This window comes from Ranitomeya variabilis, chromosome 1 (genome assembly GCF_051348905.1).
Source record: "Ranitomeya variabilis isolate aRanVar5 chromosome 1, aRanVar5.hap1, whole genome shotgun sequence".
NCBI lineage: Eukaryota > Metazoa > Chordata > Amphibia > Anura > Dendrobatidae > Ranitomeya > Ranitomeya variabilis.
This window is the reverse complement of record NC_135232.1, coordinates 360,578,996-360,603,359: the sequence shown is the minus strand read 5'-3', so window position 1 is coordinate 360,603,359 and position 24,364 is coordinate 360,578,996. Positions and strand designations below refer to the sequence as shown.

The 24,364-nt window shown below is 44.1% G+C and overlaps 1 protein-coding gene across 4 annotated transcripts in view; it reads left to right on the top strand.

Annotated features, from left to right (window-relative positions):
• Positions 1-24,364, top strand: part of CDC42SE2 (CDC42 small effector 2) — a 98,430-nt gene that overhangs the window by 56,259 nt on the left and 17,807 nt on the right. For 3 of the 4 annotated variants that reach the window (XM_077299931.1, XM_077299929.1, XM_077299928.1), the window contains exon 2: positions 16,551-16,795. In XM_077299931.1, coding sequence (XP_077156046.1) covers positions 16,742-16,795 — 54 coding nt within the window. In that variant the 5' untranslated portion in view covers positions 16,551-16,741. Of the gene's footprint in view, positions 1-2,350; positions 2,404-16,550; positions 16,796-24,364 lie in introns of those variants that run through there. The other variant, XM_077299930.1, reaches the window with a different exon arrangement.

Below are 24,364 nucleotides of genomic sequence, written 5' to 3'. Positions count from 1 at the left end.
ATCAGCAATGCTATGGGTCAGTGAAAAAACCTGCAGCATTCTGATGCCATCTGTGGAGTTTGTTTTTCACTGATAGATAGAAGGTGGAGAAACTTTTTCTTTTTTTAAAAAAAAAACTGATGAAACTCTAATGAAAATGCATACGTCAAAATGATTGATGTCTGAATGAGCCCTATCTCATCAGAATGCGAGAAGCATTTCTTTAGTGGTTTATGATCGTCCGTTGTTGTTTTTTTGAGCTTTGTTCACATGTCCAGTTGTCATCCTTTTGTAACGGATCCAATATAAGGAAGAAAAAAGATTCTTTGCAAATGGAGCAAAAATGAATACACGCTTTGGTTTCTGTTGTGCATTTGTTTTGGGTTCATTTGATACCAGATCCGGTGTTACTAGAGGTCTCTGAACACCTCCAGCCTTTGGGGCATGCACAAGCCTTAACGCTATTTGATGTACCTGTGCATAATTGTGGGGATCTCAGGAGATGAGCGCTGTCCGCATGCAACAGATGCCGGCTATATTACCTAACGGCAGCAGTCGGAGCTGAGCTCAGATCACTGTCAGTAACCCTTTAAATGCCACTGTCAATCTGACCGCAATATTTAATGTAGCATGTGCCAGTTCCCATCACCCTACCTCCCCTCCCACAATAGGTTTGCATGGCCGCCCGGTGCCAACTGAAGACCCTGTCACTGCTAGCTTTATTCTCCTGTGAAGCTCATCCTCCTTTTTAGCTTTGTGAATTTTTGCTCCACCATAGTAGATCGTTGTTTGATTTTTGGATTTACAGTCCATGGTTTTTTTTGTGTTTTTTTTTGTAGATTAATACTGAAAAAATAATTTTTTTACTCCCCTAAAGTATAAAAACAAAAGTTGGCTGTGGAGGCAATGTGTTTAAAAAAAAAAAAAAAAAAGAACCATCAACAGATGACCTAACAGATGACCGTTCGTTATTGATCCGTTTCCCATAGACTTCAATGTTTAAACAAATCACAAAGAAACACTGATCTAGTTATTATCCTTTATTTTGTGAAGCCCTCAAGGCATACTAAGGGCCCCAATTCATCAAGAGCAGCGTTGTTCACACCAGTCTTGATGAGAGGGCATGTTGGAGTTAGACACACACCTCTTAAAGGGAACCTGTTACCAGAAAATATGCTATTAATCAGCAGGTTAGTAGTGTTATTACCTGCCCGGCCCCCGCCAAACGCTGTGGGGAGAAAATGATCTTCTTTTCCCCAGTAGTGTTCCGGGTTCAGTCACCGATCTGAGTATAGAGTGCAGCAGCTGTAACCGCTCCCCAGCACTGACTGACACTGGCTCTGCACTGGGGGCACGGTTACAGCCGCCTCTCTATACTCAGAGCGGTGACTGAACCAGCGCCACCCCCGTGACTGAAACTGGAACGCTGCTGGGGGGGAATAATGTTCAATTTCAGCCCGCAGTCTTTGGCTAAGTGTGGGCGCCGGGCAGGTTAATAACACTATTAATCTGCAAACTAACTGCATATCTATAGTGTTTTTTCTGTTCCCTTTAATGAATCAGAAGTCTGAAAAGTGGCGGATACCTCCGTGCAGCTCACCACAAATCCTACTCCAGTGAGGGACAGCAGTAAGATTTCTGGCGTAAGGTACGTTACGCCTCGTCAATCGTTAGATGAGAAGTTTCGTCACACCCCCGTCCCACCCCAGCTATGCCCACTTTGGTGGAGCTGGACAAAACTGGCATGAAGATGCCAAAAGTTACACATTTTTGCAACTTATCACAGTGTTTTATACCAAACACTGGTGAATCGGGGCTTATGTTGTTTGATGCAGCTAAATTGCAGCTAGATTGCAGTCCTAAACTTGATAACATTCTTGTTCCTGCCATCATTCTTCACAGCGCTGTGCCCAAGTGGCATTTAGATGTGGCCGCTGATGAGGATGATTGTCGTTACCATCACTCAGGAATGAATGAAATGTGACTGTAACTTGTCATTGTGGACAGGCTTTTAGTAATGCCATGGAGGGAGAGCTGCTGTTGGGATCTCCCCACAGTGCAGCGACTGATAACAGATTGCATTGCCTTGTACAGTAGAAGATGAGATGGACGTTGCGCTGACCGCTGAGATACTGCACCTTGGCCATTACATGTGCTGGTTGTAGCTGCCCTGACACCACACGTACCTTGTCCCCTCATCTCATGGAGAGAGGACATAAAGAACTCTAGTGTTTTCTCTTCTATGGTCCTAGAATAAATGAGGCAAGTGTCTGCAGCGTCAGAGCGCGGCTCGCTGTAACAGATTCCCCGGCGAGCTGTTACTTGTGGTACTGACGTCTTGAGCTTGGGGTGATATACCTGATACCATCAACATTTCATAATCTGCTTCCTTTACAGAGGAAACTAGCAGGGGAACAGTACATGGTAAGAATAGAGCGAAACTCCTGCACCCAGCCTGTTACATTCTACCGCCTGTATGTGTAATACGTATATACATTTACATTACAACCTGACCATCTGCTGGGCTCGTTAAGGCTGAATGAACGGCAGGATTTTGTGCCAGGTTGTTTCCACTTTTCCTTTCTACCCTCGCCACTAATATTCAATCTCCTGTTTCTTGCCTGGAACACTCATAATCATTTTTCATGTTTCTTGAATTCATAGTATTACTGATATTTTGTACTTTTACTTCTATTTTTCCGTTTTTAAAGTCTACTCTTAATACTAGGTAACTTTTCCGAATAAGCTGTCATGTGTACATGAGGGATAACACTACAATAAATGGCTTCTATGCTCAGTTCTCTCTGAGCTAGTGGGTAGAGATTAGCTGCTAGGGTGTCTCCCATACATGCACAGAGAGATGGATTTCTGCTCTCCTGTTTCTAAGTAGCACATGGTCACAAGCAATAGTAGCATGGAAGACACCATAAAGCTGTATCTAGCATTGTATAGATGTAAAAACAGCAATGGGGGTGAGATAAAAAACTTAATAGAAAGCAGCAGCTTTGTCTGTGTGTGACTTTTAGGCCGGACACACACGAGTGTATAACATTGGATGCTATATGCTAATGACACGCGGCTCCTGCTCTGCTGCCAGTGTGATCCGAGTGTCAGTGCTCCGAGCCTCTCACATCAGAGAGTCGCAGCACAGGAGCGGAGGAGGCAAAGTAATTTCTCCATCTCCTCCATGGCCTGTCTCGCAGTGACCTGTCATAAGCCCATAAGGATGTATATGTCAGCAGTGCACCACATGAAGACCCCCCACAGGCATGAGAATCTGATTAACTCAAAAACTACAAATACAGATTAAACAACAACCACAAGACGGATTTCAGCACCCCAGGTATCATTTTATTCAGTATAACGGCGCTTGTTGTGAATTCTGCTCTTGGGCTCCCTCCGGTGGTTGTTGGTGGTAGTGCAGTTGTCTCTGGGTTGTAATCCAGGGCAGGTGTTTCTGCTGATTGCAGCTCTACTAGGTATTTAGGTGTGCAGGATCCATTAGTCCTTGCCAGTTGTCCATTGTTCTTGGAGGGATTGCATCTCTGTCTGGCTCCTCATGCCCTGCTGTCAATTCAACTAAGATAAGTGTCTGGTTTTTGTCTCTGCAGCACACATGCAGTGTGCTTTACATTTCAGTGCAATTCATTGTGTTTTGTCCAGCTTAGACTTTGTTTGGATTTTTCAGTCATGCTGGATTCTCTGGAGATGCAGATATACATTCTATGTCTTTAGTTAGATGTAGAATATTTGTATTATCTGCTGTGGATATTTTTAGGGTTTTAATACTGACCGCTTAGAATTCTGTCCTATCCTTTTCTATTTAGCTAGAAGTGCCTCTTTTGCTAAATCCTGTTTTCTGCCTGCGTGTGTCTTTCCTCTTATACTCACAGTCAATATTTGTGGGGGGCTGCCTATCCTTTGGGGTTCTGCTCTGAGGCAAGATAGAAATTCCCCTTTCCATCTATAGGGGTATTTAGTCCTCCGGCTGTGTCGAGGTGTCTAGGACGTGTTAGGTACACCCCACGGCTACTTCTAGTTGTGGTGTCAGTTTAGGGTTTGCGGTCAGTACAGATACCACCTACTCCAGAGAAAGTCTCATGTGGCTCCAAGGTCACCGGATCATAACAGGCGCTGACCTGACACTGTCTGTAGGTTTACTGTGCACAATCCTGCTGACAGGTTCGCTTTAACCACTTATACAGTCCTATTGGGGGCTTGCAAACTATATGAAAAAGCTTACCTGCAGTATAGATAGATTTCACATGCAATCGAGGGTTCCTAGGTGCATTCTTGATGTGCCGAAGGGCTCAGTGCCCATTCCGCCCCCTCACTTACTGCCGGTATGGTCACATCACTCACTTGCCCGGAGCGAGCACTGCCTGAACTGAATTATTGGCTCTACACCGATACTGCAGAAGCGAGTGCATTCATGTAGTGTCGGTGCACTCGCGGTCTCCCCTATCTGCAGCAGCCGCTCGCTGCACACTGGATCATATTGCCCGCTAATGAGAGCCTTATCGCACTGACGCTGTGCGTGCGCTCGCTGGGCTCCTCCAGTGTCAGTGTGTACCTGCAGGACTAGGAATTCAGCTCAGGCAGCACTTGCTCTGACTCTCAGGCTAAGAAGAAATATGCAGGATGCTAATCCATGGAGCTACGATTTTCTAGGGCCTAGGTTCCCCTATAGGACTCTATAGGTAGTTTATATTGCATTTTGGAAGTGACAGACTACCATTAAGGCAGCTGTAATCTGATCCTCAGTGAGCTGGCAAATCATTGAGGATGGTGAATTCAGGAGGCAGGGGGAGGGGAAGAAGTACAGAACAAGGCATAGTTTCCCGATAAGATAGATTACTAAGTTTCTTATAGTCACTTGAACTATTGATTTCCGCAGTTTGTTGAAATTATAGTAATCGTTTAATAAAGCACTTGTGTGCTCTGCACAACCCAGAGGTTCCCAGAACTGGACAGTGGTAAGCTTAGGTGGCTTGTAATAGGAGCGCTCATGTTTCTGTACTGTCACCACCTGATATTGGTAGATTGGTACTACCTGCACAGCTAATTGTGAGACGGGATTTATTACAGATATACACTGTTATTGCAGCCATAGCTTATATAGAACTCTTTAAATAAATATATATGTAATATTATATTTTGGTGTCTACGTTCTATGTAAGCCCCTCTCACTATCACTTAGGCCTTTGTATTACACCATTTTCCCTAGATCTGCGCCTGGTCTGCAATGATGAGGCTTTAGGAGCTGCTGCTCTGCAGGACTATAGTTCTGCAGACAACTTAGGTTGCGGTTATGCCCTGTCACAGGTTTTCAAGTGTGTGGGTTTGGAGGATGTCTGCTCTATCTGGGCTGTCGCCTACTTTAGGAGGTGCTACTTCATAACGAGAAGATCATAGACCTTATAAGATCCTGCAGGTCTTCTCTTCCTTTGCCGAGAAGACCTATATTTTCCAGTATAAGCAATTCGCCCGCATAGGTTCTCCAACATTTCAGTGATGTGAACCTACATGTCAGCACTTTCCATAAGCGCATATTCATTACACAGAGCTCGAGGCGTCAGCGTCTGATATTCACCTCGTGTACGAAGTTGATGAATTTCCTGTCTACCCCCAACTTTGGGCTGATGCATAGAAGCAATAGTAGTGCTGTAACATGCATTGAGATACTTCTTATAAATAATTTTCTCATAAAATGGACAGTCTTTGAGTTGTCCTCTTCAGTGGAGTCATTAAAGATTCCATTTTGTGATTTCTTATATCGGGGATGACTGCCAATACAGCCATTACCAAGCTTGTCTCCCTACATATTTATGCCGTGCTGTTCCTCCCTCCAATCTGGTGGTCCTATGCGTTGTCACCCAGCTACAGACAGAAATCCGAAATGCTGAATTGTCTGTTCCAGAGGACAAATCAGGGACAAATTCAGGTGCTGCGGAATAATAATAATAAAAAACTACTTTTCTGCAATGATGAAGGCTTTGATGGACTGCAGCGGTCACATGACAAACAATGTTACAGATCGCCGGGGGCACAGGGCTGGGCGTGGATGAGCGGTGCTGGTCCTGATGATAGAAAAGTACTTATCTCCTGTTGAGCACACTGCGACATTTGCGAGGTGTTGTCTAATAGTGGTACATAACGCCTTAGGCCTCATTCAGACATGTGTCTGGTTTTCTCGTACATAAACGGAGTTTCATCTGTGATTTTTGTCAGTTTTCGTCAATTTTTTCACTGATGAGAAAAAAAGTTTCTCCAGCTTCTCCTATCTGTCAGTGAAAAATTGATAGCACATCAATGATAGCACATGTCTACGTGATTTTGGACAGACCACTTGTTCTGCTTAGAATCACATCGATGAGGTGTGAATGAGGCCTTACTAAATACTGCATAATGCTGCCAGGTCAGTGCACAACATAGAGGCACATCAGGCAGACATTATCCTATTTTCTACATTTCTTCCTATGGTCTGCATCGCAGTCTGACTGGCACCCATGCCCAGGAACCTCTCGCCCCGTTAGTGTCCCGTGTATGCACGTGTATACTATGCTGTAGGGAGGTTAATAAGTGGCTCAAGAATTGGTGTAGGAAGGAGGGGTTTGGGTTCCTGCAGAACTGGGCCGACTTCTCAGTTGGCTACAGGCTCTACGCTAGGGACGGGCTGCACCTCAATGGGGAAGGGGCAGCTGTGCTGGGGGAGAAAATGGTTAGAAGGTTGGAGGAGTGTTTAAACTAGGGATTGGGGGGGAGGGTATTCATTTTATAGGAGGGGAAGATAGTGCAGATAGAGACCTGGGCACAAATAAGGAAGTTGGGGGTGGTGGTGGCATGGGGGGTGGGGTTAGAACAGTTAGTAATTTAAGAAAGAATAGAGGTACAGAGAGTAACATCAAGTGCATGTATACTAATGCCAGAAGCCTCGCCAACAAAATGGATGAATTAGAACTAATGTTGTTGGAGCATAATTATGACATGGTGGGGATATCTGAGACGTGGCTGGATGAGAGCCATGACTGGGCTGTTAACTTGCAGGGCTATAGCCTGTTCAGAAATGACCGTACAGATAAGCGAGGGGGTGGGGTGTGTCTGTATGTAAAATCTTCCTTAAAACCCATCCTGCGTGATAATATAGGTGAATCTAATGAAAATGTAGAGTCTCTGTGGGTGGAGATAAGGGGAGGGGGAAAAAATAATAAATTACTGATAGGGGTTTGTTATAAATCTCCAAAACTAATGGAAGCAATGGAGAATATCCTCGTAAAGCAAATAGATGAAGCTGCGACTCAAGGAGAAGTCATTATTATGGGGGACTTCAACTATCCTGAAATAGATTGGGGAACAGAAACCTGCAGTTCCAGCAAAGGTAATCGGTTTTTGACAACTATGAGAGACAATTACCTTTCACAACTGGTTCAGGACCCAACAAGGAGGGGGGCACTGCTAGACCTAATATTAACCAGAAGTCCAGACCGCATATCAAATATAAGGGTTGGGGGTCACTTGGGGAATAGTGATCACAAAATAATAAGTTTTCATGTAACCTTTAATAAGATGGGTAGTAGGGGGGTGACAAGGACACTAAACTTCAGGAGGGCAAATTTCCAACGGATGAGAGAGGATCTTGGTGCAATTAACTGGGACGATATCCTGAGACACAAAAATACACAAAGAAAATGGGAGACATTTATTAGCATCCTGGATAGGACCTGTGCACAGTATATACCGTATGGGAATAAACATACTAGAAATAGGAGGAAACCAATATGGCTAAATAGAGCTGTAAGGGGCGCAATAAGGGACAAAAAGAAAGCATTTAGAGAATTAAAGGAAGTAGGTAGTGAGGAGGCATTAAATAAATACAGAAAATTAAATACATTCTGTAAAAAGCAAATCAAGGCAGCAAAGATTGAGACAGAGAGACTCATTGCCAGAGAGAGTAAAAATAATCCCAAAATATTCTTTAACTATATAAATAGTAAGAAACTAAAAAATGACAGTGTTGGCCCCCTTAAAAATAGTCTGGGTGAAATGGTGGATGAGGATGAGGAAAAAGCCAATATGCTAAATGACTTTTTTTCATCAGTATTTACAAAAGAAAATCCCATGGCAGCCAATATGACTAGTGATAATAATTCCCCATTAAATGTCACCTGCTTAACCCAGCAGGAAGTACAGCGGCGTCTAAAAATAACTAAAATTGACAAATCTCCGGGCCCGGATGGGATACACCCCCGAGTACTGCAGGAACTAAGTACAGTCATTGATAGACCATTATTTTTAATCTTTAAAGACTCCATAATAACAGGGTCTGTACCACAGGACTGGCGTATAGCAAATGTGGTGCCAATATTCAAAAAAGGGGCAAAAACTGAACTCGGTAATTATAGGCCAGTAAGTTTAACCTCTACTGTGGGTAAAATCCTGGAGGGCATTCTAAGGGATGCTATGCTGGAGTATCTGAAGAGGAATAACCTCATGACCCAGTATCAGCACGGGTTTACTAGGGACCGTTCATGTCAGACTAATTTGATCAGCTTCTATGAAGAGGTAAGTTCCGGACTGGACCAAGGGAACCCAGTGGACATAGTATATATGGACTTTTCCAAAGCTTTTGATACGGTGCCACACAAAAGGTTGTTACATAAAATGAGAGTAATGGGGATAGGGGAAAATATGTGTAAGTGGGTTGAGAGCTGGCTCAGGGATAGGAAACAAAGGGTGGTTATTAATGGAGCACACTCGGACTGGGTCACGGTTAGCAGTGGGGTACCACAGGGGTCAGTATTGGGCCCTCTTCTTTTTAACATATTTATTAATGACCTTGTAGGGGGCATTCAGAGTAGAATTTCAATATTTGCAGATGACACTAAACTCTGCAGGGTAATCAATACAGGGGAGGACAATTTTATATTACAGGATGATTTATGTAAACTAGAAGCTTGGGCTGATAAATGGCAAATGAGCTTTAATGGGGATAAAGGTAAGGTCATGCACTTGGGTAGAAGTAATAAGATGTATAACTATGTGCTTAATTCTAAAACTCTGGGCAAAACCGTCAATGAAAAAGACCTGGGTGTATGGGTGGATGACAAACTCATATTCAGTGGCCAGTGTCAGGCAGCTGCTACAAAGGCAAATAAAATAATGGGATGTATTAAAAGAGGCATAGATGCTCATGAGGAGAACATAATTTTACCTCTATACAAGTCACTAGTTCGACCACACTTAGAATACTGTGCACAGTTCTGGTCTCCGGTGTATAAGAAAGACATAGCTGAACTGGAGCGGGTGCAGAGAAGAGCGACCAAGGTTATTAGAGGACTGAGGGGTCTGCAATACCAAGATAGGCTATTACACTTGGGGCTATTTAGTTTGGAAAAACGAAGACTAAGGGGTGATCTTATGTTAATGTATAAATATATGAGGGGACAGTACAAAGACCTTTCTGATGATCTTTTTAATCATAGACCTGAGACAGGGACAAGGGGGCATCCTCTACGTCTGGAGGAAAGAAGGTTTAAGCATAATAACAGACGCGGATTCTTTACTGTAAGAGCAGTGAGACTATGGAACTCTCTGCCGTATGATGTTGTAATGAGTGATTCATTAATTAAATTTAAGAGGGGACTGGATACCTTTCTGGAAAAGTATAATGTTACAGGGTATATACACTAGATTCCTTGATAAGGCGTTGATCCAGGGAACTAGTCTGATTGCCGTATGTGGAGTCGGGAAGGAATTTTTTTCCCCATGGTGGAGCTTACTCTTACCACATGGGGTTTTTTTGCCTTCCCCTGGATCAACATGTTAGGGCATGTTAGGTTAGGCTATGGGTTGAACTAGATGGACTTACAGTCTTCCTTCAACCTTAATAACTATGTAACTATGTAACTATGTATTCAGGGTCATTCATCTCCGTCTTGTTAATTGTAAGTGGCTGAGAATTCTTAACAAGAAATAACCTGCAGACAAGGTGAAATCCCAGGAGCTCCTCACGCTTCCGAGAAGCCCCTGAAGGGTAAATCTAGGGACTTTTCACTCTACGGGAAGTTTCATTTAGTTGCTTTTCCTTTGTGTTTCTCCAGTTTGGGGTACAGACCTTAGATCTGCTCTTCAGTCTCTGGTTGGGCCGGTTCTCACTAACGTGGCCCTGGGTGATGCAGTAGTGAGGAGCCTTGTAGTGTCCAGGGTGTGTGCATCACTCTGTATATATTCTCTGTTTGTTTTCAGCTGCCGGAGGAGAATATGCTTTTCTTTTTAAAGATGTAAAATGGTTGATTTTGTTTGGTGTCAAACAATCTTGTGAAATGTCCAATCTTCTCTATACTTAAAATATGTCACATGCCAAAATATTTGGGCAGATTTACAAAGGATAGGGTTGTTATTTGTTTTGCATCTGTGGGTTATTGTCAAGAGGACGATGAGACACCAGACCCAACAATGCAGATGAGCTGAAGGCTGCTATCAAAGCAACCTGGGCTTCCATAACACCTCAGCAGTGCCACAGACTGATCACCTCTATGCCACACAGTAATTGATGCCAAAGGAGCCCCGACAAAGTATTGAGTGGATTTACTGAACATACATTTCAGTAGGCCAACTTGTCAGATTTTAAAATCCTTTTTCAAGCTGGTGTTATAAAGTATTCTAATTTACTGAGATAATGACTTTTGGGATTTTTTTCATTGGCTGTAAGCCATAATCATCAACATTAACAGAAATAAACACTTGAAATACATCACTCTGTTTGTAATGACTCTATGTAATGTATGAGCTTCACTTTTTCTATTGAAGAACTGAAATCAATTAACTTTTTCATGATATTCTAATTTAGTGAGAAGCACTTGTATATAAAGTGCTTTATCCACGTGATTAGACGTCATTTTTAAAGAATAAAACGTGTTGGCGATGCACATTGCATCACTAACAATGCACTGGGGACAGTTTACATGCTGCAAAGGACACGGCAGGTTCCCTTTAAAAGACGTGACAGGAGACGGAACATGTGCATAGCAGTGTCACTTTGACATTGGTGTGCATTATGCCCATTTTATTGGGTGGATTCCAGGCAGAATCCGCCTGAGAAATCTATTGTGTCACCTAACCTGAAGCAGCTTTGGAGCGTTTTTGAAGCTTCTTTTAGAGTTTTCTTTTCCGAAAAAGTTTTTTTTGCAGCTTTCTGATTGAACACTGCATAGTGTGGAGGGCTTTCCATTCGAAGACCTGCTTCAAAGTAGTGACAAGCCCTTTCTTTTTTCTCATTAAGGCTGTGTGCACACGTTCAGGATTTTTCGCTGTTTTTCGCTATAAAACTGCGAAAAAAACGCATACATTAAGCATCCTATTATTAGAGTGCAATCTGCAATTTTTGTGCACATGTTGCATTTTTTTCCGCGGTGGAATCGCATTTCGAAAAAAAACCGCAGCATGTTCATTCTTTGTGCGGAATCGTGGGGATTCCGCACACATAGGAATGCATTGATCCGCTTACTTTCCGCATGTGGCTATGCTCACCATGCGGGAAGTAAGCGGATCATGTTCGGTTGGTACACAGTCTCTCCTCCAGGCCCTGGGAGCTATATAATTGTTAAAAAATAAAAAAAAATAAATAAATAAAAAATCATGATACACTCACTTTCCGGCGTCCCCTGCAGCCTTCCCGCTCCTTGCGATGGTTCCGTTCAAAGTAATGCATGGCGACAATGACCTGTGATGATGTAGCGGTCTCGCGAGACCACTACGTCATCTGGGGTCATTGCCACGAGGCATTATTGGGACCGTAGCATCGCGAGGAGCGGGAACGCTGTGAGGGCCCCCGGAAAGTGAGAATATCACAATTTTTTTTAAAATTATTATTATTTTTATTATTATTTTTAACATTCTATCTTTAACTATTGATGCTGCATAGGCAGCATCCATAGTAAAAAGTTGGTCACACTTGTCAAACACTATGTTTGACAAGTGTGACCAACCTGTCAATCAGTTTTCCAAGCGATGCTACAGATCGCTTGGAAAACTCTAGCATTCTGCAAGCTAATTACACTTGTAAAACGCTAATGTTTAGCGGGAAAACTCATGCCAATTCCGCATGCATTTTACCCGCGGCACAGTTGCGGATTTCCGGACGTGTGCATATAGCCTTATTGTTTCTCAAAACTTGGAGCAAAAAACACTCAAAAGACTGAACATATTAACAGAAAAGTGGTTTTACAATCGACCTGGAGAGAGTGTTTCAAGAGGTTTTTTTTTTTTTTGGGGGGGGGGGGCCTTCAGGTCTCAATATTAATATTTAGGGTCGAACCTAACAAGATCCTGAATGATTTATTCTTTCTCTGTTAATGTACTAACCAGACAAGAAGATCCATGGTGTGTTCTTGCCATCATTTCTCACATGCTGGAGCTGGTACTGTACAACGCATGGAAAACTGCTGCGGATCCGCAGCCAAATCCGCAACGTGTACACATACCGTCAAGATGAACTTGGCACTCAAGTTGTAGATGTGAAAAGTATGCTTTAATGCAAGTATTACAGTGCAGGTGTTACAGACGTTTCGCTCCACAAGGACCTTCATCAGAGTACTAAAAAAAAAAATTAAGACAAGGAAAGTATAAGAAAAACAGAAGTATATACAGCCATTATCATAAGAAATACGCGTTCTATTCCTGGAATAGGACCAAGAGTCACCGTGACATTATGTATAGGTCCATCAAACACAAGGGTAGGAGTAGATTGATAGAAGTTAGATAGTATAGAATCTCATACTACCCTGCAGTAATTTTGGATGAGGCGCACAGTGTCCAAAGAAGCGAAAGCTATGGAAAGAAGTCACTAGGAATAAGGAGACCTCTTTCTATATAATAGAGGTTATTACCCGTAAGATTGGTGATCCTGGAGAGCACAGTGCAGTGCTAGTGGCATTAATGCGGAGTCCACCGCTTTTTCTGAGGCACGCTAGTGAATGGCAGTGACAACCTAGACTAAAAAGACTTCATTTCGACCATTCAGAACGTGAGCACATGACCGTAAGTGATGTCGCGAGGTCCTGTGCGGCTGTGTAGTTACCAGATTGCGGTGTTTGCGTGTCAGCATGTACAGGATGCGTTCCACCGCGTATTTCAGTAGGAAGAGTGCAGTACCTGGTAAGGATCTGCCATGGCTAAGAGTGCAAATGCAATGGTAGAGGGCATAGGTGAAAAGTGGGATTGGAGACTGGTAATCTATAAGGAAAGAAAGAAGCTATTAGATATATGACGTAATAAACAAAAGACACCTGTGGAGGCATGGTTACAAAGAAGGCAATCTTCATGCGGTAATTCATCCTAACAGTGCACATTAAATAGTCCTTTTATCTATATTCTATACTATGTACCTTCTATCAATCTACTCCCACCCTTGGGTTTGATGGACCTATACATAATGTCACGGTGACTCTTGGTCCTATTCCAGGAATAGAACGCGTATTTCTTATGATAATGGCTGTATATACTTCTGTTTTTCTTACACTTTCCTTGTCTTAAAATGTATTTTTAGTACTCTGATGAAGGTCCTTGTGGAGCGAAACGTCTGTAACAGCTGCACAGTAATACTTGCATTAAAGCCTACTTTCCACACCTACAACTTGAGTGACACTGACCTGTGGGCGGTGTGACGGGTCTCCTCTGGCAGAGCCGACTGCAGCTTCCCTGCTGCGAGAGGAGAAAGTTGGAACGACGCACCTCACCGTTTTTGTTTTTTTTAATTTTCAATGGAGGGAGGAGGTGGGTGTGATTCAATTTTTTTTTTTTTTACATTTATTTTTTTTTATTCCTAGCCAAATCTAAACAGCTGCTGAACTCTGAACACTGTGCCTTGCTCTGTGTAAAGCCTCATTCAGATATTCTTGATCCACAGACCTCTGAATGAGGCTTTGCTGCTGCCTATGCATAGCGCACCAGAAGGGATGACTTCCACTGGTTTCAGGGCTCTGTACGTTGCTATTGAATCTGCGGGGCGCTGTGCCAGGGACATTCATCTTCTCTGATTGACTTTGGACAGGCTGCAGCAGATCCCTTATTCAGATGTCTGGGTATCATGGACGTCAGAATGAATCTTTACACTGATAGCAGAGCTCAGTGTTCAGAGAGCTGCAGCATGATGACTTCACTCTGAGCTCTGAACACCGGTGCAATGACAGCGGCAGTGAAAACAGGTTGGGCAGCTTGGTATTGCACTATTATCTACCTTTTCTAACCGCTGGAAGAAGTTGCACCTGCAGTATCTTTTTTTCAGCAAAGAGAACTGGTTGGTAGCTGACCTCCTCTCACCGCTAAGAGGGAAATTGTAGCTTAGTGCCTAGCCAGGCTCCTCCATCAGCTGTGAGCGGCACATGATGGGGGTGAGCATGGTGCAACTGAGGCTGATACAGCATAGACGATGGCTCGTTGAAGCATGCCTAACTTGCGTATGGATGAAAATGCTAATTACTTGGTAATGTAGCAGCAGATAATGCATTTAAAGGTATAGATGGATTTTCTTTTACAAAAACCTACATATGGTTTTTCTCTTGCAGACAGATTCCCTTGTGCTTCCTTTTATGAACAGTTCCCACTTTAGCTTCCAGGGCAATGGTTTGTCCCATAGGATTACCACTTCTGAGTATAGGCCACGCACATTGCTGAAATGTGACGGTATATAGGCTTCTAGTCCTACAGTGGTAACCTTGGTCCGCTCACTTTCCCAACATTAGGTGACATCACGTCTACCAATATTTGTCAGCTCGTGTGCGAGAAGCAGGTATCCTAACAGGACAGGTGTGCATGGCACAACACCTGCAGCTCACTCACCGCACATAGACGTGAGGTCACCTGCTCCGCTCGCCTCCCATCGTGGAATTGTGCAGAACAAGGTTAGCCTTCTAACATGTCAAAGCGGTTGTCCACCCCATCTCCAGATATTGCCACCAATTCCGATAGCTTCACTTCTGGGTTGTGAGAATGTTTCCTGTGTCTGGATGTGACCAATGATGTATGTGAAGGGGGCTGGCTTGAGCACGGCATATAAGAATGCGGCCAGTAATGTTACTGAAGGGGGACTGGCTGACTAGCATATTTTGTTAGCAAAGCAAACTCTCCTTTCTCGACTCCTCTGTTGTGACAGAGAAGGGGGCTGGTTTGCGCAGGACACAGGAGAATTCTTGCTACATCTGGATGTGGCCAGTGATGTAAGTGAAGGAGGCCTGACTGGTTTATCTCAGTAGCTAAGCCCATTCTCTTTTGTCTACTCCTCTGCTGTGACAGAATAAGGAGCTGTCTCAGTTACTGAAATGAGCCATTCAGCCAGCCCCCTCCACAAAGGAAAGCTCTCCTGAGTGGAGCAGGAATCCATATACATGTACCATATGTATAAACCCTAGAAATGGATACATTTCGCTTCTCTGTATACTTTTTTTAATGATGGCTTCTGTCCATAGCTGCGTTCTCCCACATTTCCTTGCGGGATGAATGTCTGCACAGAAGTTGTTTAGTGCAGGGAACTCCAGCCGTGAATATGTCCAGCTCCTCCGCCGAATACCTCCGTTGGCTTGGCCTTGGCTTGACTGTCTAGTTTGCCCCCTGGAATCTGAAGGGTTATTATGTGCACAGGAGCGACAAGTGTAAGAATGAAAGATGATTTGTCCTTGGGAACAATCAATTGATTTTCACCTTGGTATTTCTGAGCACATTCGGCTGTTATTACATAAAACGTTGGCTGCAGAAGTGAGGTTAGATCAGGTCACCGCAGCTCCTTTATAGCGGAGCCATGCCGCCCGCTAGGAGTCCGTCAGCCGGCAATCAGTCCTGCAGTAATGAGAAGACACTGCATTGTATGGTAAGACTATTGGCTTCTATTCTAAAACTGCGCCACCTCGAGAAGATGTCCGTTTTTACATTAGGAAATCCTCTAGACTCTAAAGAATAATTTCTACAAGCATTACTTTAGATATCAGTACTGCAACTGGGTTAATAGTTGTATCTACTCGGTCTTCTGATCCAGCACGGTGGCCCACATGGGCATGTGGTGTCCCAGATGTGTAGAGGCCCACCATTGCTCGATGCAAGGATTATTTTTGAGTACTAGTACTTTACGAGGTCTTGCTTAATCTGCTTTATAATCCCTCATAAATACCTAATTATGACCAATACTTGATTGGATTGTGTGTCCCATTAGGTACTATTATCAATTTTGCCTTTGCATTTTTTCGAGCTTTTGAGCTGGCCACATTGCTTATTCATCTCGATTATATTTCCAAATAAAAAATGTGATTGGCGAAAATTATATACCGGTATATTATTATGTACACCCCTTTTGACATGTAAAGAGCCATGGAATAAATGGCGCTATAATAATAAATAATAATAATATATTTTTCTTAGGTTTCTGAGCTTTTGAGCTGGCCACTTTGCTTATTTATCTAATTACATCTCCAAATAAAAAATGGTATTCACGAAAATTATATATTATTATGTGTACCTCTTTTCACATGTAAAGCACCATGGAATAAATGGCGCTATAATAATAATATCTCTCTTTTTCTTAGGTTTCCATCTACGCCGTGAACAGTGGACTCTCCTCGATGCAGGCGCAACTCGCTGAGGATACAGCTTTGCTGAGCACTTGACGTTTCGTTTGGATATTTACCTCCCGGACTCCTTTTTGCTGTCCTGGCCGCTGGGTTCTGGAGCGTGACTCTCGCCATTTCCCTGCACTGTAACTTTTGGACTTTTAGCAATGAGTGAATTCTGGTTGTGTTTCAACTGCTGCATTGCAGAACAACCGCAACCTGTAAGTAGTTACCACCTTGTATTTCTCAGGATAGCGGCAGACGCATTTCCTAGTTTCTAATTGTACACAATGTATGCCTTGGACAGAATACATTTACGGTAGATTTCGTAAGGCTATGCCAACAGTATACCACAGCTGGAGGAAATAACGCCGTCCATGTGGTTCTCGGCCTCCATGTGACAGCTGTCTGGCAACGCATGGTCAGTTATGTTCTGCTATTTATCTTGGAAAAACAGTGTCATTTGGTAATAGAAATGCCTCTGCAGAAGTATATCCTCTTATCTTTGGCAGCAGTGGTCTCTTCTAGGAAAACCTCTGTAGGAGGAAACACCTCTGCACAAGGTCATTGACACATCTCCTTTTCTCACGTTGTATCTGCTGGCCCATTCCATGTTTTTCAGTGTACGAAAGAACATCCTATGCGCACGTTCTGTATCATGTCTCCTGGACATCCCTGACCGGTGGCATATAAAGGCCAACGGGTGAACCTCCGGCAAAATGTTTGCAGTCCTACAAGTGGTGGCTGATGACCTGGCTGCAGCATGCTCTGAGCGATGAGTGGTATGGAGACATGGTCTGGGCAGAAATGATAGAAGGAACATGCGGCAAAAGGTATTAGGGAGCTTGGGAACTTTACTCCCCATACCAGGCCATCAAATAATGGTGTGCATTGGATTCTTCTAATTCTGCCCATATCATTGGCCTTAGTACTGGACATTGAAGGCAATTAATCAAGTCATAAACCTTGTTGCACTGTTTTTTCCTCATTTTGTTTGCAATTTCTTGCCCCTCTTACTACTTTTCGAATGTGATTTGGAAAGTGGGCATGTAAAAAAGTCTACACCAGAATTATGACTGGGACACTCAAAATCAAAAACAACACAGAAAAGTATAACTGGAAGGAACAAATATAAGGGATGGAGCTAAACATGAGCTAAATTTATCAACACTTGTGCAAAACCTTGATGAATTTGGAACAAATTAAGGTTAAACACCCCGCTGCTAAAATGTCCCAATATTTCCCTCATGATAAATTCCTCCCAACTGTCCCTCAATAGCAGATGGGGGGGGATGAGGACGGGGCATGCTGATCTTCAATGCCCATCCTTTCCTGTGGCAGTAACTTCTATGTTGCTAATGTATTAGAATGGGAACCTGTGAGAAGCAGTGGCTATTGTCCATGGGCCAGCAGCCATGTATCTGTACTCTCATCCATTTTCCTTGCCTTTGCTGCGCTTTGTACAAGATACCAAATGAAGCTGAGCATTATTGTTACCCTGCGCCTGTGATTAGCCAGAAAGTACTGTTACCATAGACGACTAATGCAACGTAGCCCTGATTACGGTATATCTGTGCCATAAAGCATTAGCCTGACTGGGAACATATACCGTAGGTACTTTAGATTTGTATTGTTTTGTTTTGGTCCACAACTGCACCCTCTGATAATTCAGGGGAACAATTGTGCTGTCACCTTCTGACTATTCTACATGGTTTTGTCGAGGATGATGGCATTGTTCTGGCATGATACCCATAGCAGATGGCTGAGCAGGTCTGGGTTGTTCACCTACTGAGCGGCCATATTCCTCTCTTCTGCGCTGAACAGACAGTGCTTCCCTGTTGCTGACTTCTTATTGCTACAGAGATATTCATTTGTAGATAAATTAATCAGTAAAGCAGTATCAGTGTTTTGCAGTAGGACTTTGTGTGTAAAAAATATAAAGAAACTGCTATTGGCTTACTGTTGTTAATTTAACTACTGCCATGGGGTCTTAAAGGGAACCTGTCACCTGAATTTGGCGGGACCGGTTTTGGGTCATATGGGCGGGGTTTTCGGGTGTTTGATTCACCCTTTCCTTACCCGCTGGCTGCATGCTGGCCGCAATATTGGATTGCGCTGGCGTGTACTCCGGAGGACAGAGAATGAACTTCAATCCAATATTGCGGCCAGCATGCAGCCAGCGGGTAAGGAAAGGGTGAATCAAACACCCGAAAACCCCGCCCATATGACCCAAAACTGGTCCCGCCAAATTCAGGTGACAGGTTCCCTTTAAGCCCTCCATACACAATAGGTGGCTTTAGGTTGAGCTATGTTCAGCAAATCGTTCATCCAGCAGTGATTTCTCCTGACTCCTCCATATACAGGGGTGTTATGAGAGTTGTCAGACTCCTGACTGGTCTCACTGAGAACAATCAGATCGCAAGTTCAAAATCTGACATGTCAGATCCTTAACTTTTCCAACATCATCTGTCAGGGGAGAATCAGGAGGCCCACACACACACATTACTGTTGGTCTATCCTGCCGATACTGGTTGGTTCGGCCGATGTTGGTTTAATATGTACAGTTGTGCTTAAAAGTATACATACCCTGGCAGAATTTTTGCTTTCTTGGCCTTTTTTCAGAGAGAATGAATGATAACACCAAAACTTTTTCTCCACTCATGGTTAGTGGATGAGTGACGCCATTTATTGTCAAACTACTGTGTTTTCGCTTTTTAAATCATCATGACAACTCAAAACATCCAAATGACCCTGATCAAAAGTTCACATACCCCATTTGTTAATACCGTGTATTGCCCCCTCTAACATCAATGACAGCTTGAAGTCTTTTGTGGTAGTTGTGGATGAGATTCTTCATTTTCTCAGATGGTAAAGCTGCCCACTCTTCTTGGCAAAAAGCCTCCAGTTCCTGAAATTTCCTGGGCTGTCTAGCATGAACTGCGTGCTTGAGATCTCCCCAGAGTGGCTTCAATGATATTGAGATCAGGAGACTGAGATGGCCACTCCAGAACCTTCACTTTGTTCTGCTGTAGCCAATGTCAGGTCGACTTGGCCTTGTGTTATAGATCGTTGTCATGTTGGAACATTTAAGTATGTCCGATGCGCAGCTTCCAGGCTGATGAGTGCAAATTTGCCTCCAGTATTTGCTGATAACGTGCTGCATTCATCTTTCCTTCAACTTTGACCAAGTTTCCTGTGCCTTTTGTAGCTCACACATCCCAAAACATTAGCGATCCACCTCTGTGCTTCACAGTAGGAATGGTGTTCCTTTCATCAAAGGCCTTATTGACCTCTCTCCAAATGTAACATTCATGGTTGTGGCCAAAAAGTTCAATTTTGGTCTCATCACTCCAAATTACCTTTGAGGCTTGTCTCTATGCTGTTTTTCATATTGTAGGCGAGATACTTTGTGGCATTTGCACAGTAATGGCTTTCTTCTGGCGACTCGACCATGCACCCAATTTTTCTTCAAGTGCCTCCTTATTGTGCATCTTGAAACAGCCACACCACTAGTTTTCAGAGAGTCCTGTGTTTCAGCTGATGTTATATGTGGGTTTTTCTTCATCCTGAACAATTTTCCTGGCAGTTGTGGGCGACATTTCTGTTGGTCTGCCTGACCGTGGTTTTGTTTTTACAGCGACCCTGATTTTCCACTTGTTAATCACAGTTTGAACGCTGCTGACTGGCATTATCAATTCCTTGGATATCTTTTTGTATCCCTTTCCTGTTTTACACAGTTCAACTATCTTTTCCTGTAGATCCGTTGTCAATTCTTTTGCTTTCCCCATGACTCACAATCCAGAAACATCAGTGGCTGGATGCAAGATGCAAGAGTCTGTCTGGATCCCAGAAACTCACTCAGCTTATATGCACATACACTGATTACAAGCAAACAGGTTACAGGTGAGGATGTTACCTTTACTACCCATTCAAACCCATTTGTGTCAACTTCTGTGGATGTTATCAGGCCAAAATCACCAGTGTATGTAAAGTTTTGATCAGGGTCATTTGGATATTTTGGGTTGTCTTTATGATTTAAAAAGAGAAAACACAGTAGTTTGACAATGAATGGCTTCACCCAACCACTGATCATGAGTGGTGAAAAAGTTTTGGTGTTATCATTCTTATTCTCTGACCATACATGTGAGATAATTGGTGGTCACGTATCTGTGTGTTTTCAATGGGGAAAGAGGAGAAAGCCACTGCTTCTCTGAAAACAGAAGGATTGTAAAATTCCAATGGCCTCATCTTTCATTCACCTGACTTCATCTGGCAGGATGTCTTTTTCAAAAGAATTACATTGGTTTTCAGGTATAAAACATTAAGGGTACGTTTCCATGATCAGAAACTATATATAACATAAATATGCAGCGTCCAGATATTCCAGCATAGTGGATAAGATTTCTAGAAATCCCATCCACTATGTGTCCACAGGCGCCCGTGGATCACCTGCGGAGACGAACATGCGGTGCATCTTTCCAGACTGCAGCATGGCTATCTTGCGGAGACGCTAGCCTCCAAAAGAGAAATTTCATCAATAGAATGTATTGGATGCGGTAAATCCGCTTGGTTCAGTGAATACATGGGGATTCACCTGGTTTCAGTAGCTGGCAGCTCTTTGGACGCAGCAAACATATGCTGGTTGCAGTTCTAGATCTTGTGCACCTAGCCTAAAAGATGTGCCTCTTTTTCCTGCTAATTGTGCTTTTAAAACGGCATCTTGGTCTAAAATATGGTTTCTCACTACAGATTTATTTAATTCCCAGCTGAAACATGGCTGAAAACAAAATCTGAATAAAGTGCACTATTTTCAGACCATTAGGCAGTAGTCGCAGCAGTGTCTGCCCAATAATAGCCACAACGTAGCCCCATACTTTTTCCAGTAGTCACAGCAGCACTTTCTCTCAGGTGGGTCTCACTGTAGTTACAGCATAGCCCCATATTTATTTTAGTAGTCATATCAGCACATTCTCTCAAGATGTTTCCCTGTAGTCACAGTATAGCCCCATATTTATTCCAGTAGTCACAACTTCACCATCTCTCAGGCTGTCTACCCCTGTAGTCACAGCATAGCCTCAAATTTATTCCAGTAATCACAGCAGCAATTTCTCTTGGGCCGTGTCTCTCTGTAGTTACAGCATAGCCCCATACATTTTCCAGTAGTCACAACAGCACTTTCTCTCTAGTTGTGTCTCCCTGTAGACACAGCGTAGCCCCATAGGTTTTCCAGTAGTCACAGCAGCACCATCTGTCAGGGTGTCTCCCCGTAGTCACAGCATATCCCCATACATTTTCCTGTAGTCACAGCAGCACCTTCTCTCAGGAAGTCTCCCTGTAGTTACAGCATAGCACCATACATTTTCCAGTAGTCACAGCAGCACTTTCTCTCAGGATGTCTCCTTTTAGTCACAGCATAGCCCCATATTTATTCCACTAGTAACAGCAGCACCATCTCTCAGACTGTCTCCCCCTGTAGTCACAGCATAGCTCCATATTTATTCTAGTAGTCACAGCAGCATCATCTCTCAGGCTGTCTCCCCCTGTAGTCACAGCGTAGCCTCATATTTATTCCAGTAGTGACCGCAACACTTTATCTCCGGATGTCTCCCTGTAGTCACAACATAGCCCCATACATTTTCCAGTAGTCACAGCAGCACTTTCTCTCAGGATGTCTCCTTTTAGTCACAGCATAGCCCCATATTTATTCCACTAGTAACAGCAGCACCATCTCTCAGGCTGTCTCCCCCTGTAGTGACAGCATAGCCCCATATTTATTCCAGTAGTCACAGCAGCACCATCTCTCAGGCTGTCTCCCCCTGTAGTCACAGCATAGCCGTATACTTTTTTTTTGCAGTAGTCACAGCAGCACCATCTCTCAGGCTGTCTCCCCCTGTAGTCACAGCATAGCCCCATACATTTTCCAGTAGTCACAGCAGCACCTTCTCTCGTAGTTTCAATTCACCCCCTTTGCTTACTAGCCAGTACATTGCCTCCCTATACTTGACTCCATTCTGCCCTTCAGTAGTCACATTAGCAACCCCCTGTCCCGCAGCAGACACACCTGGCCCACCTGGTTCAAGGTGCTTGCTGCCTGTGCAGTCTTGTGGTGTGTCTTCCGCTAACAGGAAGCCCATGAGAGAAGCCTGTTAGTGGCTGCTGCAGGAAGCCTCCACCGAGAGATCTGTGCCAGAGGCCTGGACATCGAGACATCCTGCTTTATTCCCTCTGTGCCTGGCAAGAATATGTGACTACCTCTCCTGGAGTCAGACAGTAACGGTCCTGCTCCATGCTGTCCACCTGATGGATACAGCATTCTTCTTACCTCTAATTTCATGTCGTGTAGCAGGGTATGTATACGTACCTGCTGGAGATGCCATTGCTTGGTTTGGACCAGTTACATGGTCAGCTGTATAGACCAGCACTGTAATATAAAGGAAGGGGATGTTGTATTTTGGCGTTGGCTCTGAAATGACAAGTACCAGAAATGGAAAAGCATCAGCCTCTTCATACAACGGGCTTCTGTCAGCGAGTTTCCTTTAAGTATAGGGCTGTGCAATACTGAACGCCAACAGATCTAGTGAAAGTGCCAAAACCTGTCATTTTATAAAATACCAGGGAGCATTTACAAGTGTGCAGACAGCTTGCTCCTGGCACATTTTTCAGGCCTCATTCTGCTGTGAACTCGCTTTTTTCCAGCATATATTGAAGTGTAGCTCTACTTTTTGTAGAACTTTTCATATATAGTCATTTAAAGGGAATCTGTCAGCAGGTCTTTGCTCTGTAATCTGACAGCACCATGACGTAGGGACAGATGCATACCTCCCAACCATCCCAGATCCAGCGGGACTGTCCCGATTTTGACAGTCAGCCCCGCGATCCCAGCGGGACATTAGTTGTCCCGCACTGGATGGGAGGTGTGTATCACCTGGGCAGCTCCCTGAGCCCCTGCACCCGTCCCGCAGACAACTGCAGCATATTGGCTGCTCTGTGCGCACAGGCTCAGGACCTGTGATGAAGTCACAGGATGGGAGGAGTCAGGGGGTCACATGATCGGGAGGACCTCCATGTACAGGACTCTGCTGGTTGTCATGACGCTGGAAGGTAAGCATATGTGTGAGGTCAGGAGGTGTTTACAGTGTGGATGTAGCAGAGCCGTGTGTGTACAAGGTGTATGGATCGGAGCAGCGTGTGAAAGGTGTATGGAGCAGAGTCATGTGTGTAAGACGTGTACGGAGCCGTGTGTACGAGGTGTGCGAGCAGAGCCGTGTGTACAAGGTATACGGAGTGGAGCAGCGTGTGCAATGTGTATAGAGCGGAGCCTTGTGTGTATGAGGTGTACGGAGCAGAGCCGTGTGTGTATAAGGTGTATGGAGCAGAGCCGTGTGTGTACGGAGTGGAGCCGTATGTGTACGAGGTTATGGGGAGGAGCCATGTGTGTATGAGGTGTACGGAGCAGAGCCGCATGTGCAAGGTGTATGGAGCGGAGTCTTGTGTGTACGAGGTGTACGGAGTGGAGCCGTGTGTGTACGGAGTGGAGCCGTGTGTGTACAAGGTGTATGGAGAGGAGCCGTATGTGTATAGAGGTGTACGGAGCGGAGCCGTGTGTGTGCAAGGTATATGGAGCAGCGTGTGCAATGTGTACGAGGTGTACGGAGTGGAGCCGTGTGTGTGCAAGGTGTACGGAGTGGAGCCGTGTGTGTATGAGGTGTACAGAATGGAGCCGTGTGTGTATGAGGTGTACGGAGCAGAGCCGCATGTGCTAGGTGTATGGAGCACAGTCGTGTGTGTAC